General features: G+C 39.8%; 1 protein-coding gene across 1 annotated transcript; it reads left to right on the top strand.

Annotated features, from left to right (window-relative positions):
• Nucleotides 1–1,167: 1,167 nt before the first annotated feature.
• On the top strand, nt 1,168–12,571 carry LOC142043204 (ras-like protein family member 11A-like). The gene is made up of 4 exons (XM_075054079.1): nt 1,168–1,908; nt 3,339–3,395; nt 5,815–5,897; nt 9,837–12,571. Exons 1-4 carry the CDS (start codon nt 1,764–1,766, stop codon nt 10,302–10,304), a joined length of 753 nt encoding a protein of 250 aa, XP_074910180.1. The 5' UTR covers nt 1,168–1,763; the 3' UTR covers nt 10,305–12,571.
• Nucleotides 12,572–16,655: the final 4,084 nt, after the last annotated feature.

Raw genomic sequence — 16,655 nt, 5'->3', positions numbered from 1 at the left:
CTGCTTCAAAAATAGTTTTTAGAGGGGAAACAGAGTCTTAGAAAAGTGACACATCCATAAATCTTCTGAATCTTACACTTATTTCACCAGACTGCTGTGCACCAAAGCTGGATTTTTCTAAAGCCAGTTCACACTCAGCGCATCCTCTGTGATGCTGGCGTGGAAATTGAGATCATTTGACAACCTGGCCCCCAGTGCTTTGGGAAGGGGCAGTAATCTAGAGACCTGACCTGATTTCCCATCCTCTGGTGCTAGCTCGCAACCGTACCCCTGTCCTCTGAAACCTGCTGGGGAGAACTCGTGTATGCTGTGACTGAGAGCAGTGGGGTAAAAGCAGCTGGGCAGAAAAAGTCTTTTGGTGGCTGCAGCCTCTACGTAATGAGCCGTGCCTACCTTCTGCCTGCTAGGAGCGTACAGAAGACAGGAAAAATCTGCATCCTCAGGTCTCCATGATCTGTGGGTGGATTAGCTTGCGGTGCCACTTTCTGTTAATATCCATGTCTCCCACACTGTGTGACAGAGTACATGTCTCAGAAGTATGCTGCCTGCACCAGGCTTGCCTCTTGCCACTGCTGCCTAAAGCTGCTCCTTGCAGACCTCTTTTGAGAAGTTTTTCAAAGATGAATGCTCTGACTATATTTTCTGTAGCTTAATTTACATCTGTTTTATATTATTTGCAGTTTTGCTTTATCTGGGTCATTCCCTCCCCACCACTCTTCCCTTTTTCTTCCTTCCCCATTATCCTTGATAACTGGGAGTTGATTGTAGCTAGTGTACGGTTACATGCTGTCATCCCAACAGACCTTGCAGCCGCCAGCTGTCTTAAAACTACACTGAATTTTCCTGTAGAAGTCATTCTTTCTTCATTCCCTCTGTCTGGCTTGCCCCACTGAAGGATACCAAGTCCTTCCTCAGCCTTCCCAAGTCTGTCACCAGCCCTAAATTCACTTTTCCATGTTTGGAGAAACTGCAGTGTCCCAACCCAATGCTAACCCACATTCCAGCAGGCCATTAGGACTAACAACATGAATAAACCAGCTGATCAAATGTATCCTGGAGGACACAGATGTGAGCTAGTATTTTGGAATAACCCACAGCTGCCTGAAATCGGGGGGGGGGGGGGGGGGGGAAATGTGTTTGTTTTACTGAAGAGGAGTGTCCCATCAGCTTCTGCACTCTGAAGGGGCCCAACTGCAGGACACAATAGGACAGGGAGAACAACAGAGCATGGAGTTGGAGCCAATTGAAAATGCAAAGAAGTTAGACAGGCAGAACAGGATTATTCAAAGTGGAATTAGAGCCGAGCATGAGGGTGACTGTATCTCGCTGAAAACGCTACCGTGATGACTGTAAAACAGAAGAATCTCGTTTTAGCAAAGAGCCAAGGGACAGCACATAAAACAGGCAGCAGGGAAAGATAAAGCAGCGAGTGAACGAGCGAGGGAGCGTGGTTGATGGAGGCACACGCTCAGTGCCCGGCTGGAGGAATGTCATGGTTTCACTTGTGATTGGCTGGGGAATGGAGGAGTCAGTTTTCACGGGGGCTGATCAAAAAGTTCCCTTTTGCTTTCCAAAGTTGCTGTCTGAGCAAAGGCATCGGGAAGAGGAGGCCAGTCGCTCTAACATTCCTCAGGAAAGCTACTTAAATGAAATGAGAAGGCTTCTCTATCCAAGGATATACAGCCAAGAAGAGACGCCGAGAAGCTGTTTTCCTTCTTTTCTCCCCCAACTCCTACTGGAGTTGAACAGCTCTCACTTCTGGCATGCGTCTCATCCCTCAGGATACTATGTCACAGTATTCTACTAACTTTCTCTTGCTCCCCATACCAGAGTATCCTGTATTAGACTGCGTGCCCAACAAAATCATCAAGCTCGTGGTACTGGGTGGCAGTAGCGTTGGCAAGACAGGTAAGTCCACAGGTGTAGTTCCATGCTTTTTCTTGCTGCTGTACTTACGAGCTCATTTGCAGCTCAGATAGACCCAGGGCTGTGAAAACTCTTAACTGTTGCAGCTTGAATGTTTTAAGTTACCTTTTTTTTTTTGAAAATGCACTGAATGATTTGTGAGGCAGATTTGCTGTAGGTCTGTGTGAGCAGCCAATGTGAGGTGGCCGTTGAGAGGAGGGGGCACTGTGTTGGGAGCTCCGTACTCACAAATTATTCTACCTGGTCTTGTGCAAATTATTTAACCGTGTCTAAATTTCCACACCCCAAAAACGGGACTAGTAGTTTTTATTCTCCTGTTGTAAATATTTTATGCTCTGCAGAAAAATAACAGCGTACAGGATGTGTCTTCCTGTATTATTCTCCAAAGGAGAGGAGAAGAAAAGAGGGTAAAGTGAGCATTATTGCTTTTGAATATATCGTTCATGATTTCAGAAATTATTAAGGCCAGATCTGTTTTACTACATCTGAGGTTCCACAGGACTCATTAAAATGTTTGATTGTTTTGGATTTGAAGCAGCCACATTTTCATATTACTTTTAAGTAGTTTGTTGAGGATAGCTGCACAGTCAATTTCATTTAAGGGTACTAAAGAGGTGACCCAGTACCCACTGTGAGAAAAATTATTATTTTAAATGAAATCTATGATAGACTTCTTTGCAGAATAAACCCTTTTATTTAGCTATTAAGTAAGTGATTTTACAAATGATTAGCAATCTGCTGAGATGAACACACTACAGGAATATAAGTTACTGTTGCCACAATGGGATTTTAAGTGTTATAAAGTGATCAAGAAAAAGGAAGATGTTCTAATCCAACAGCGTAAGAAAGCACCCCAGGTTAAGGTGAATAAGAAGGCCCAGGGTGCTGCAGCACGACTCGTGTGCAGAGCACATGCAGTTTGTTTGCTGGATGTGATTAGGTATCACTAATGGGTTTCATGAGGATGACTGAGGATTTTTAAGGCTGGGAAGAACCATTAAATCCATCAGCCTCACTTCTTCTATGACACTGAGGTCTTAAATGTGGTATTGGGATTAGTTTCAGTTACTGGCTTGTTACTCTTTTTCTAAATTATTTCAAACCAAAGGTCAGACTGTTATAGCTGCGATCACAACAAACAAGCCTCCATATCCTACACTGAATAGCCACATTGAATCTAAGGAATAATTTCCAATACAAGTTACGAAAAACTCTGCATTAGGTATCACAGCCTGGCCCCAGATCTTTTTCTATGAGTGTTGAGAGAAGCATTTGCAGAATAATGTGTGAGCAATTCAAAGATTAGCTTGGTTTCATATTATACTAACTCTTCCAGTAAGATATTACAGGTGTTCTGCAAAGATTGATTTTGGTTCACATTAAAGACCTATATTTTTTTCATTGCTTTACAGCCCTGGTTGTGCGCTTTCTCACAAAGAGATTTATTGGAGACTATGAAGCCAACACTGGTGAGTCTGCTTTCTACTGCAGTACTGCAGATAGCTTGAAAAGAAATCTGCTGTATTTTGTGACTGGTGCATATTACAGGAAAGCCAAGCAGTGTTAGATGTCCATAAGGTGCATATTTTCAGTTAATAGCCTCAAGCTATGAAAGCAATAAATCAAAGGCTTGTTATTTATGATCCTTTTAGCTATTTTTTTTCCAACTTGATGGAAAAGCATCAGAGTAAAAGGTTTGCTTGGGGACATACCTATACTAAAATGCAGACTCAAGGAACAACTTGCATATCGACTAAACCACGGAAACCCAATGCTGTTCTCTCTGCAACCCCAGGGAAGCCAGAGGAATTCCAAAGTGCATAAGAGGCAGTTGAGAAATTTTTCTGTGTACTCCCTTTTTTCAGTAGCTTTTATGACAAGGAAAACTTCCAAATTGAAGTCTTCTTTCCATAAGATCAGCAAAGTGACCATGCAAACTGCTTCTGCTGCATTTCTTGTTTAATCCTGACACCTCAGAGGATGTGTTCATGTGAACTGTTTAATTCACAGCCTCTGTTCCAAGAAACTGCCAACTGTATTGGCCAGTGCTGTAGAAAGGATCTACGTACACCATGCTCATACCTACTAGCACATCCCACACGTAGGCCATCTCACAGTTTTGGGGTGAAGGAGGACAGGATTCAAAGCAGTGATTTCTTCACTTTGGAGATGCATGCTGAGTTTAGAATGATGAGTTAGGAAAGGAGATGGCAGCACAAGACACCTTTGATCTCTGCCTGTCTGATGAAATACAATCTGAAAGCTCCTCCTTACAGCTCCCTCTCACTGACCCTAAGTAACCTTGATGGTTGGCTGCACTATTTCTCTTTCTTTTCCTTCATCTTTTCTATAGGAGACTGTACATCAAGTTAGACTTCTGAGCTTTGCAATGGATTGCTGCCAGAGACATTGCTGAGAACCACATGCTTTTCTCGTTAAGCTAGCAGCCCAACAGCCATGCTGTAGAGGAAATAAATATGCCAGAAATAAGAAACAGGTGGCAGTGTATTTGTGATCATTCAACCATGCTTATCCTTCAGTTGGGTATAAGGCAGAGCACAGTCAGTGTCTGGAAGTACCTGCTCTTTTTTCTGCAATGGATTACAGAGTAGGAATAATATGTTGTCTGGTCTTGGTTCTGGGGTGCGGTATCTTCCCATAAAACAGGACCATCTTTTCAGCTTTAAATCTGATCTGTTTTCAAAAAAAAAAAAAAATCGCAGAAGGGCTAGATCACCTCACAGAGTCAGTATTAAAACATAATAAAATAATGTTGGATTCGGATGCAGCAAACTCTGCCATCCTAAATTTCCTTATATTGGAAATGTTTCTATGAGCTCACACTCTTCCACTGGAATAAACACACTTGTTTCCTTGAACCAAAGATGATTTTCAGAAGTGATGGCATTATTGTCACTAACTGACCTCCCTGTTAATCTGAATTCCTTACTCTCCAATAGATGGGATTTCTCTGTGTTTGAGATGAAGTATGCTGTTTTAGATGCAGCAGTGACAATTGTATTTGGACAAGATGGAAAGGCTGTACGCAACAGCTGTGGATATAGCATTTCTTCACATATACATGTGACTTGTATTAAGTTCTAAAGAAAAATTATGATGGCATCAATCTCTGAAGCTGTCCTTATCACAGCCATGGATAGTTCGTAAGATCAAAACTTAAGTTTTCATTGTCACTTAACCTGCACTCCAGTAACAAAATAAAGTTCTAGCCCAGAACAGCGATGGTTTTATTAGAGCTGGATCAGTCCTAGATGGTTTGAACTAGCACTTGGCCCTGAATACATGTCATTCAGATTAACCAGAAGTCAGATTCAAAGTGCCCAGTCTTTGGGGATTTCAACCAAACTCTGACTGCTAAGGTCACACAAATCCCAAAGAGCACCTGAATGATTTGTATACAGTCACTTATTGTGTGCCCAAAACTAGAATACTTTCCTTTTTAAAAAACTTTCAGAAAAATGCAATAGGAAACAGCTCAGTCCTTTTACAGACAACACATGGATATCTTGGTTTGAGATTAAAAATATATGCAGTCCACGTTTTAAAAAGTTAACAATATGGATTGAAAACCTGAATGGGATTTATGTGCCCACTTTGACTATTTGATTCAGTACAAAGCACCACCTTTCCCAGATACCATCCTAGGTATACATTCAAAACATCTGACCACATAGCAAATACAACAAATACAAAACCACTTTACTTAAGTAAACAGCCACACAACAATTCTGGTGCTATTTACTTTTCTGTAAGCAGCTACATATCATGAGCCTCAAAAATCTGGATTTCAATGGTTCCATTTTGCCTTTATATACTCTTTCTTCTTTGTTACAGTCACTGACTCTAATGATTTTACTTTTCCACCAGGTGCTTTGTATTCAAGAAAGTTCACCATAGATGGGGAACAGATCTCTCTACAGGTGCAGGATACTCCCTTTGTTTCATTGGAGGTAAAACATCTGCTCAGTGCATTGGTACTTTACAACACAGTTATTGTCTCGTTTGTTGCCAGCACTTCCATCTGTAAGTAACTCCATTTATCAGCAGAAAAATACCTGGGCTCAAACCCAAATGAAGACTAATGGGGGTACCTTAAAGCCCCACCAAAATGAGCCCTTGAAGAGGTTAAATCAGGCTCCTTTAAGAGTAAGTCAAAATTAAAACAAATCTATTTTAAACACATTACTGTACCCCAAGCCTAAATAGCAGTAAAATCGTAATCTGGCTTGCTCCTGCCAACTCCTTGATTGTTTTATTTCCTGTCAAATGATTTCTGTGCCTGCATGGCAGAAAACTCACCTGCCTAAAGGCCCAGATGGCTCAGCTTAGACCTTTCTACACACCCAGAATCTCTCTTCTCTAGAAAGGTGGGAACAGGCCTCACAGCAGTTGTTATTTCCAACTGCGGTGCTTTTCAGTGGTTTCCTGACTTTTTTTTTATTCATTCCTTATTTTTAAGGTGTTAGCATTTATCTACACCCCTCTTTCTATCAGTTTTAGATATTCTAGATTTAATATTTGACTAGGAACCTGTTTCTAGAAATATTTTTTCAAGCAGGACCTAAGATTAAGATCTTTTTTTGAGGATCTGCTTCACATGCAGAACAAGAGGACGAAAATAGTGTCAAAGCAGCAGGATATGTAATGAAATTTGTTTTTACATGAATGGTAGAAATCCCATTAGAGTAATAATTCCTATAGAATAGCTGAGATTTCATGATAAAATTAGGTATCCAGTTGTCACCATCAAACCTAAAATTCTAGGTTTGGCCTTAACCTCAGTCTAAGCTCAGACTTGGCCAAATACATGTCTGGATGGGAACACCACCTTGTCTCATCCTCTTTCAGGCTAGCCCTGGACAGCTTTATATAGCTTGTTTTGTCTGCACGGACCCATGTGTGCATGGGTTCATTTCTGTGCTGTAAAACTGTTCTATCCTGAGTTTACAGTACAGGATAAGCAAAGCTCCCACAGCCTCAGTTTCTGTTTCCATTTTCTCTGTTGACTGGAAGTAGATTTAAGCAGAAAGCTTTGACAGGGTTCCACACTCTCTGCTGCTGCTGGGGGTGCACAGAGCAGAGGAGAGGACCCCTCGTTTACTCTGGACACTAAAAAGCAAACAAAAGCTGCTATGGAAGTCCTCCAAATATTCAAGTGGGACTTAACAGTACAAAGGCCCTATGCCAGCTTGCTTAGAGAGGACCTGCAAAGAGAAGCTGTGGGTGGTGATTAGGCACAATTGGGACTGCCTGATAAACACTTAACAAAGGGAATCCCCTCTCTGTTCTATCCCATGGAGAAAGAAGGGAGTGAAAGAATTTAATTCCCTCTTTCACACCAGATATATGTTTATTTTCCGGTTTCTCTGTTTTAATTAAGACTGTGACCTATAGTTCTGTGACTGTAGTCAGAGCCCCACAAAATTTAGTAATGCCAGCAGCTGAGGTTTCTTAGTCAGAAACGATTTTAATTCAGTTAGGAAGGAGTTTCATTTTCTTTGTCCCAGTCAAAGGTCTGCACTGTTTCAACAGTTCCCAGAGACACACTTATCTTAGCCTGTATCTGTTTGCCTCAAATGATGTATATGAAATAATTTGAAGGGACTGTTTCTGAACAGGACTTGTTAAGACTGAGAGAATAGGTTGGATTTCCTGTTAAAATCCTTAAGGAAGAGAGTTTCTTGCACTCTGCAGGCTGAGTACAGTGTTTGGGGAGGAAGTCATGTGGAATCACTCAGGATTCTAGCCACACCGGAAATTTTAATGTTTAAGAGAGAAACAGAAGCAAACAGATAACTGGTTTTGTTAGGTGATTCATTGCTGCTTGGTCTATACATGGCAAATGACTGTGTGTTTCAAAATTCATCCTGGAGCAGAGATTTCCATTTAAAAAGTAGCCCATTAGCCTTTGATTTTCCTGAATAAAGCATTCCGTTGGGGATTATCCATCCATCTCACTACTGGGTGGGCCTAGCTGGAGTAACTGAGAATTTCTGCTCATTAGGGCTCTCTGAATGTACACTTTCTCCAAAAACATTTTCAAACGCTTGCCAGAGCAATTAGTTCTTTTTCCCTATGAAAGGAGTTTGCTGGTGAAAAGAGGCTAGCAGGACATGGAGGGTGGCTAATTATCTACAGATTGGCTACAACCCAGACACCAACAGTGCAAATTGCCCTTCTTCCCACAGTCTGCCCTGTTCTGGCTTGAGTTCACACTCATTAACCTTTTAAACAAGGCTGTTAGTGAGGATCCCTCTTCGTTCCATGTGCAACTCTGTTGGGTTTTGGGGTTTGAGGGTTTTGGGGAGAGGCAGGCATGATAAGAGCATCTGTTAAACAATTTAACTGCTAACAGGATTTAGCATTACTGGGAGCTGGCAAGGGCAAAGAACTACTAGGTATGATGAGTCAGTGTCTCTATTGGCAATATTGAAATATTTACAAAGGGCAGTTAGTTAGCAGAACTCCTGTTGAAAGTTGTAAGCCTAATTTATACTCTGAAACTTCAGAAATTCTGCTTCCTTCTTCTCACAGCAGAGCCTTGTTGGTACTCCTTTTTTTACTGTCTGATCTACCATAAAACAACTGATCAGTTTTACTCATTCTTTTCCACCTCTGCTTCCTGAAGTTAGGCTTTATAATTCATATTTAGGAGTCTAAATAAAAGTAATCTGTTTTGGGAGATTGCTGAGCACACGAAAATTCTGTTAAAGTCAATGTGAATGGCAAATATATATTCTATAGATAATAGAACATATGTTCTAACAGTCTTACTGAAGTTGATGAAGATTTCTTTAATAGAATTTAGCAATAATAATAAAAGTTTGGGCTCTGTATTCATGATGTTGAACTCCCCCTAAAATACACAAAAGCCTCTAATTCCTACCAACTTCATCAAGAGCTGAATCCTGAATGTGCTTAGCGCCTTGTTGGATATGAAAGAAATTACAAAGTTCCAGAAAGCCTGTAATATTGACAGGAATGTCAGTTCTTACAAACCAAGCACACTGGCAATAACTGCAGCAGTGATCTCCCTATCTGGTTGGGTTACACGCCAGCACAGATAACAAAGAGTAGAGGATTAGCTGAAAATAGCTTCATCTTGAAAAGTGAGCTGATCTCTTTTCAAGCCCCACAGTATTGTATTCAGTTTTATATTCCCAATGCTGGTGATTGTTATGGCTGGCTGAGTAGGAGTGGTGATGAACTGAACAAACGTGTGAACATCAAAACAATAATATAAGCCCATTGCTGCTCTACAAATGAGCAATGAGATTTCACTTCATTTTCAGTTCTAGTAATTGGTTATTTATAACAAATTGCTTTTTTGAAGTAACTTTGCTTTTGACTGTCTGGAGACCTACATGGAGAAAAACCTGTCAGGCTTCACCAAACAGAGTTAGTGAGAACCCCTGTCCACGGAGACATTTAATACAGAATTGGAAAAAGCCCCTAAAAAAACACCTTGGGGGACAACTGTTCACTTGCAGTAGCGTGACTAGCCTGCTGAATTTTATAATGCTCTTACCGTGCCCATCACAATTTTATCCATAATAAAAACATGGGTTTCTGTCACACTGTTTTAGTACAACAGAATACAGAACAAACTTTTCAATATCAGTATTTTGGCTGTTCTCTTATTTTCAACCAACTTGCCTTGACCCCTCTCCAGTCCACATTATTGCTTACCTGTAATATGTTACTGACACAGTGGAAATTTCTCCTATCCCTGGTACGTTCCCCGGCAGTCAGAGAGGTTTCTGCCTGTACATGTAACAGTCACACATTAAAACAAAGCTCCAAAGAGCTAACAGTGCTGTATAACTGTTTGCTCTGTCTGCTCCCTGTTCTCAGTTTGCTAATCTCACACCTCTTGGTTTTGATGGCAGGATGACACTGACAGCATATGCTGCCAAGAGCAGATAAACCGTTCAATCTACTGGGCAGATGGCTTCGTTTTTGTTTACTCCATCACAGACTATGAGAGCTATCGAGTCATACGTCCCCTACACCAGCACATCCGCAAGATTCACCCGAATGCTAACATTCCCCTGCTTCTGATGGCAAACAAAGGAGACCTCCTGCGAGCCAGGCAGGTGTCCTCCAAAGAAGGACTCCAGCTGGCCAGTGAACTGGGAGGTACTTACTATGAAGTCTCAGCCCGGGAGAACTGTGAGGGAGTGCATGAAGCCTTCCAGCAGCTTTGCCAGGAGGTCAGCAGGATGATTGGGAGCTGCAATGGAGAGAAACGAAGAGGCCTCCATCTTGTCCGACCCAAGTCACCAAATATGCAAGACTTAAAGAGACGTTTGAAACAGGCTCTGACTTCCAAAGGGAAATCTGCCACTACACTTTGATGTAGCCGACAGAAATCATTTTCCACAGTCCTGAAAAAAAGGCTAGGAAATAAGCTGGTAGTAAGGGGCATTGCTGAAATTCAGCAATCGGGTTGTGTGAGAGGCTCTTTTGTTTGGTCTTTACATCTTTCTTAAAAATCTCATGCTCATTCAGCAAAGGAACTTACAGAATTTGCTCTTTGGGGCAAGAATTTAGAAACTGTGATTTAAAAAATAGATTGTCCCAAATGATTTCCTTTTTGAAAGGGACACAGTCAAATAGTTTAGGCTGAAATTGTGGATTTTATTAATAAAAATAATTAAATGCTACTTTTAAGAGAAGTGACTTCTCTTGGGGATGGCTGTATTCCCAAACATAGGCAATAAGCTACAACAAGACATAAGAAGAGTGACGTGAACTATAATGAGCAAGCAAAATTTACCAGATTTGCTTAGTCACAAGACTGGAAAATAAAGGCAAAAAGTAAAGGAAGAGCATAAGTAGTGAAAAGTAGTAATTGGAAGCTTTTAAATTGCAGTTTAGAAAGTGTTCTTGGCAACTTGGGGACAGATTTATTCATATGCAAGCTTTAGCCTTACAGTGTCTCTTTAAAGGGAGATTTTTTAAAAAAAAATCACTATTTTTTCAGATTATTTTTCTTTAAATGCATATTGACTGTTTCTGAAAGTGATTATATGGGCAAAATACATACTTGTAGCAGCATTTTGTAGTCAGTTTCTCAATGGCGTACGTCTACTTTTTCTGTAGGTTTTCTACATGGCAATGAGAGAAGAACAAATAGAGCAGCATGGTTTAAAATCTGCAAAAAAAATGGACTGTATTGATCAAGAGCAAGGAGGTGACCTAAAACTATTAAACCTTTTTTTTCCAAACTAGTTAGATTTCAAGTTCAAGATACTGTTTTAAAGAAACAAGGCCTTCACATAAAGTGTATTTAATTCATTAGATCTTTTTTTGAAGAAGAAGAAAAGGTTTTATGATGCCTGAAATTTCTGGCTTTGGGAATTCATTGTTTTGTTATTTGCCTTAAGACCAGACTTTAGTCAATACCTCACAATGCATCCAAATCACCAGTCTATCAATACATATTTCACTGGCAGCATCTCACTGCATTCTGTCTCAGCATGTACAAAGGGATTTGAAGCTGTATCCTGTGAGCTGGCCTGTTTTATGGTAGCAATAACAACAACATGAAGCATCTATCATTCTATTCTCAATGAGAGCGGAAAGAAACTGGGCTGGACCATGTAAAAGTCATGATGCAACAATCTTTTCTTTAAACAGACCATATGAGCAATTCACAGGACCATGAAATGAAGTAAAGCTCAATGATTTACACTCAGGAACACAGAAGGGAAAACCCTAGTTTGACGGATGTAGAAAACTACTCCCAGCTGCAGTTTCAGCTGGCAATACTGAGTTAATCAACCTTTTACTCATTATGAGCAGCAAAAATGTAAATTGAGTCTGATGAATATTTATATAGCTCAGGGCTTGAAAATGTATTTTATATTTTTCTTGTCCCTATATTAGACAACCCTAGTCATGATTTTCCTTATTACCTGGATTCACTCTATCTACAGTTCACTTTCTGTTTTATTTATTGTTTTCCACAGCTGGTCATCTAAGAATATCTTGGGTTCTGATTAATTTAAAATTCTTTTATTCACACAAAAGAAGTGCACCTTTTTTAAAAATCAGATTCAAGTGGTAGTAGGAGGGGAAAAGGAAAGTTAGATCATCCAGACAGAGACTCAAACAATGTCAGAGGATTTCTACTTTAGCTTATGGTTAATTAACAATTCTATGTTGGAGCAGTGTCATTATTCATGGCGGGCACTTTGGTATGGTGTTTATTAGCACAGAATTTCAATATTTTAAATTACTAATAGCATAGCTCAAATATCAAATCTAAAGATTCAGTAATGTGAAATAGAGCAAACAGTCTGCAAGAGACACGCAAACTGACAATTGTTTACACTGGAAAAATGATCATCAATTTTGAATAATAATTAAATATTTTACCATCCCAGCACTGTATAACAAGGGCTAAATTTGCTGAAGGCAATTTGCTGACAACATTTGTTTTCCTAAGAGCCTAAGAGAATTAGGTGCTCTAGCTTATTAAATTTGTTTGTAACTTACTCTTTCAGCTCTAATCCTTTCTTATTTGGGAAGAAAGTTCAACAAATTTCAAACCTGTCAATGTTTTATTTTCAATAGTGATTAATAAAAACATGCAAGGTCTTTCCTGAGTAGTGTATAAAATGACTCCTTTACATCTCACATCTTTAAATGTTCCTTATTCGTACTAGACTAAAAATATTTTTTTTCCCTTTTATAATACACCCTGCTTTGGAAGTATACACAAGTATTCCTACATTTGTACACCTACGTAAGTAAGTATTCCCACATTCCTGCAGCACCAGTGGAGAAAAAAAAGTCTACATTTTAGCTAAAGCCAAAATATATTGAAACATTTAAGTCTTCTCCTAAATACTAACATGTGGCAAACATTTATTCTGCTACAGAAACTTGAGGATAGTATTTCCTTTGTTCATTGACCAGCAATACAAATCCTGTAATAGCTTTGATACTGGTTTTAAGCCAGGACATACCATCTACAGAAGACAATGGAGCTCAGCATTTTTATTAGCAGTGCAGTACTTAAGCACCGGAACACACCACTGTGCCACTGAAGCTAAGCAAGGCTGAGGAAGAAGAATGGTAGTATGAAAAGTAGGGAGAAGAGAACGCTATAGAATTAAGTGCCTAAAAATAATCATGTAAAATATCAAAGATTAGTCATGTAGAACCTGATCCTGAATTAGAATCTTCAGGCTGCCAGGGAAAAACATGTATTCTACTGAAGGTTTAAAACTAAGCCTCTAGAGAGAAGGTACTTGACATAAAGTCAAGAGAGGAACGGAAAAAAGGATATGAGAGTGGGGGTTTCTTTTTGGGTAGCAAGTCAAATTCTCTTCTCAGTTATATTGGTTAAGTCCAGATTAACTTCACTGGAAGCAATATCAACAGCAACGAGCTGTAGAATTCACTTCTTTCTTTCTTTCTTTCCTGCCTTCTTTCTTTTTTTTTTTTTCTATCCCTCTTCATTCTCCTGAGCAGTTTAAATCTTGTGCACCATCTGGTTTTCAAGATGGTTTACAGCTGGGTTTACTTGGGCACAAAGCAGTTGAGTGATTTGCCCCAAGGTTACACAGCTGAGCAAGTACTTGAGAGGAACTCAAAAACTGTGTCCTTTGTAATTAATTCCCAACTCTTTACAACAACTACCAGACCATACCACCTCCCTCAAGGTATGCACAAAGCACAGTGAGTTGTATTACAGTGAGAATGTAATTAAAAGTTGGAAAAAGTTACTTAAATTACAAGCTATGTTAGGAACTGACTGAGCAAAGCATTACTGACATGCTAGCACTGTGCACAATTATAGTAATACCAAGACTGGCTTATGAGTTATTGAAGATATTTGTAAATGGTTATTTTTTGCAGTATTTCTGTCAGTTGCAGTTCTCACACGTTTCCAGTGGTTCCCCATGGAAATACAGTGTGACTTGGGAGACAGGAAAATCAGGCTCCATTTTTAACTTATTCTGTGACTTGCTTGATGATCTTGGGCAGATCTCTTAATCAAAGTTACTGTGTCCGTAAGTAAGAGGAAGACTATTGAGACATATTTGCCATGCGCTTTAGCATCCACAGGAGAGAATCAACATGAGAAATAAAGGAATTGCCTGTATTTGCAGTAGGGATGGCTTAAATCTTAACATCTGAATTCACATCTTGATTCCGGATTCCTTAGACTCAGAGTTGTTTGAATCCCACATTTACCCTTGAAACATAGGAACAAAATGGAAAATTCAGATCTTGATTTCAAAGAACAGCTCAGACAAATATTTGTATCCACAGTACCTAGCTACTCACAGGATTTATGTCAGGTGTACAAATGAAAGAGTAACTTTCTGAGCCATCAAAAGAAACTTAGTCTGTACCAGAAAATGGTTGTCTAATTGTTTTACAAGGCAAACTGGAAGGCTGCCAATTTATTGTTACTGCTGGATTTCCCTCTGCCCGGTGGCAAGCTAGAAGACTTTGGGTCAAAATCACACTGACTCTGCTAGAACTGCAGCTATGTTTGCAGAGCCAGCACATGACCCTGAAGCAGCAGAACATAATGACATACTTGCTAGTATTTAGTTGTTCATGTGTTTTCAGAATTCTTATGAGTTGTCCCTGTCTCCTCTGAGGCTAGCACAGGAAAGCCATGCAATTAAAAGTTAAAAAAGATCTCCAGTTTCACTCTAAAAACCTCAAAAGCAGGGGCAATGGTGCTAGAAAAGACAATCCAACCTGTCACCTCTGGAGACAAAGCAAGACTCTTCCTTTGATAATTTTTGACTCTTGCTCTCATTGTCTCTGCCCTTCCTTGTTGCCCTCCATTCATGCCTTTGTTCTCATTTAATTTAGCAAGCAAAAACTTCTGCAATTGTTCTTCCTTAGGTTTAGAAATATATTTTTTGCTGTTTAGTTTAAAAATTTATTTCCAAATATTTTAACTCCCCACATGGTTTATAGCAGAAGAGTGTCTACTTAGCTTTTTGACCTTATTTACCTAAAGCATTTTAAAGCACATCTAAATGAAGTCAGTACAACTCTGTATTTAGACAAACCTTTGAATTCATGCCATTTCTCCCCAAGTGCTCTCACTGGCTTAGCTCAGTATTTCCTTCCCTTGTTTTGTGCTTACAATGTTGAGCTCGTTTGTATTGCATAGTCATTGCTTACTTAAACCTGTTTAGTTCTTGCAAAGTTTTGCTGCTCTTCTCTGAAATCTCTTTGGTTTAACCAAGCAAGTTCTCTAAGCAGCTGTGCAAGTGGTAGATGAGCTCAGAACAGCTGGTGATTTTCTGCTCTGTCAAATTTTTGCCCATTATTGAAGATTTTGGAATAAACAGGAGCACGGAGAGCAATGCAGCAAACCCAGTTCTAGTCTCCCTTCATCTGTCAACCTCCTTTGGTGACAATAATTTTATCCATCATGAATTGGACAAAGTTTATCCTAAATGATAGTGTTTCAGCCCGGGTTCCTACAGATGGAAAAAACACCAAATACGAAGCAGAGAGATGAGTTGATAGGCTCTGTAAGCCCTCGGATCCAATTCATTCAGGAGCTGTCATACCAATCTTCTTTTCTTTAGAAGATACATTTTTTACATTTTCCTTTTTATCCAAATGGGTTTCAAGATACAGCCTCTGGATCTCGTCACATAGACACTTACTGTCTCCTCTGTAGCAGGTCAGGGGAAGCTGCACATTTTCTAAATATGATGGGTGAAAGTATGCATGCCTTGTGCTGTTATTATGGATGATTGTGGAGACTGTTCCTAAGGATAATGTTTTTCTTCTTTCTGGGCAATAATGCAGAACGTTAGCAATCAGTAACTGGTCATTTTGAAAATATATTAGTTTTGTTTGCTGAATCTGGAGACACACCGTACCTTCTCTGCTGGTCAGAAAGCTCACTAGATAAGCAGGGGTTGGGCTTTTTCTGATGTAGCCTTTGAACTCTCACAGAGAGATTTGAATTATGTCACTTTTTGACTGTGATCCAGGTTTCCAGATGCTTGCAGGAGCCACCACTCTTCACAGTATTCTGCATTGTATTTGACTTCAAAACTCTTTATATTTTCCTATGCCATGATGAAAAAGCAAAATAACTTTGGTATATCACACTGAAGTGCCACAGCCTATTCTCTTGCCTCCCTATTTTTGATGAAGATCGTGGGTGTCTGAGCTGGTTTTACATTTGTTGGGGTCTAGAACTCATACTCACACTCTAAAAGCAAAAGTGTTTATTATTTCAAATGAACAGGACTCTTCATTATTTAACTAGCAGAACAAGATACACTGTCATACACCTCAGCAGTTCTGTGACTGTCAGTAAAGAGCAGTGGGATAGGGGAAGAAGAGAGAGGCATAAAATCTTTAAATTATGCTCCTGTGTGCATTTGATTTTCAGTACGAAAGACTGACTCTCCCTCAAGAACTGGGAAAGCTAATAGGCTGGTGGCAGTGCTGAATATAGAGAAAGTGGTGATGGCAATTCTGGCTCAACAGTCTGTGCTCCAATCCCTCCATTTGGGTATGGTGGGGGAAGTCAGCATTTGTGAGAAGAACCTCCCAAGTGTACAACAAGGGGTTACTGGGAAACCATGAGTTCTCTGAGGCAGAACCAAAATGATGTTTCTGTGAACTACGCATCTAGAGGTGTTCTGCTGAAATGGAAAACCAGAATCCAGGCCTTGGAGAGCCATTAGCATTTCCCATCC

This window comes from Buteo buteo, chromosome 22, assembly GCF_964188355.1.
Source record: "Buteo buteo chromosome 22, bButBut1.hap1.1, whole genome shotgun sequence".
Classification (NCBI taxonomy): Eukaryota; Metazoa; Chordata; class Aves; order Accipitriformes; family Accipitridae; genus Buteo; species Buteo buteo.
Note: the sequence above shows the minus strand (reverse complement) of the source record. Positions and strands in the feature narration are given on the sequence as shown.

What these genes read in the sequence shown, in the direction of transcription:
- LOC142043204 (XM_075054079.1), top strand. Translation starts at nt 1,764, where the DNA reads ATGCGTCTCATCCCTCAGGATACTATGTCACAGTATTCTACTAACTTT. An exon ending in CAGTAGCGTTGGCAAGACAG is followed by an intron (nt 1,909 to 3,338) that starts GTAAGTCCACAG and finishes ATTGCTTTACAG; the next exon opens with CCCTGGTTGTGCGCTTTCTC. An exon ending in CTCCCTTTGTTTCATTGGAG is followed by an intron (nt 5,898 to 9,836) that starts GTAAAACATCTG and finishes TTTTGATGGCAG; the next exon opens with GATGACACTGACAGCATATG.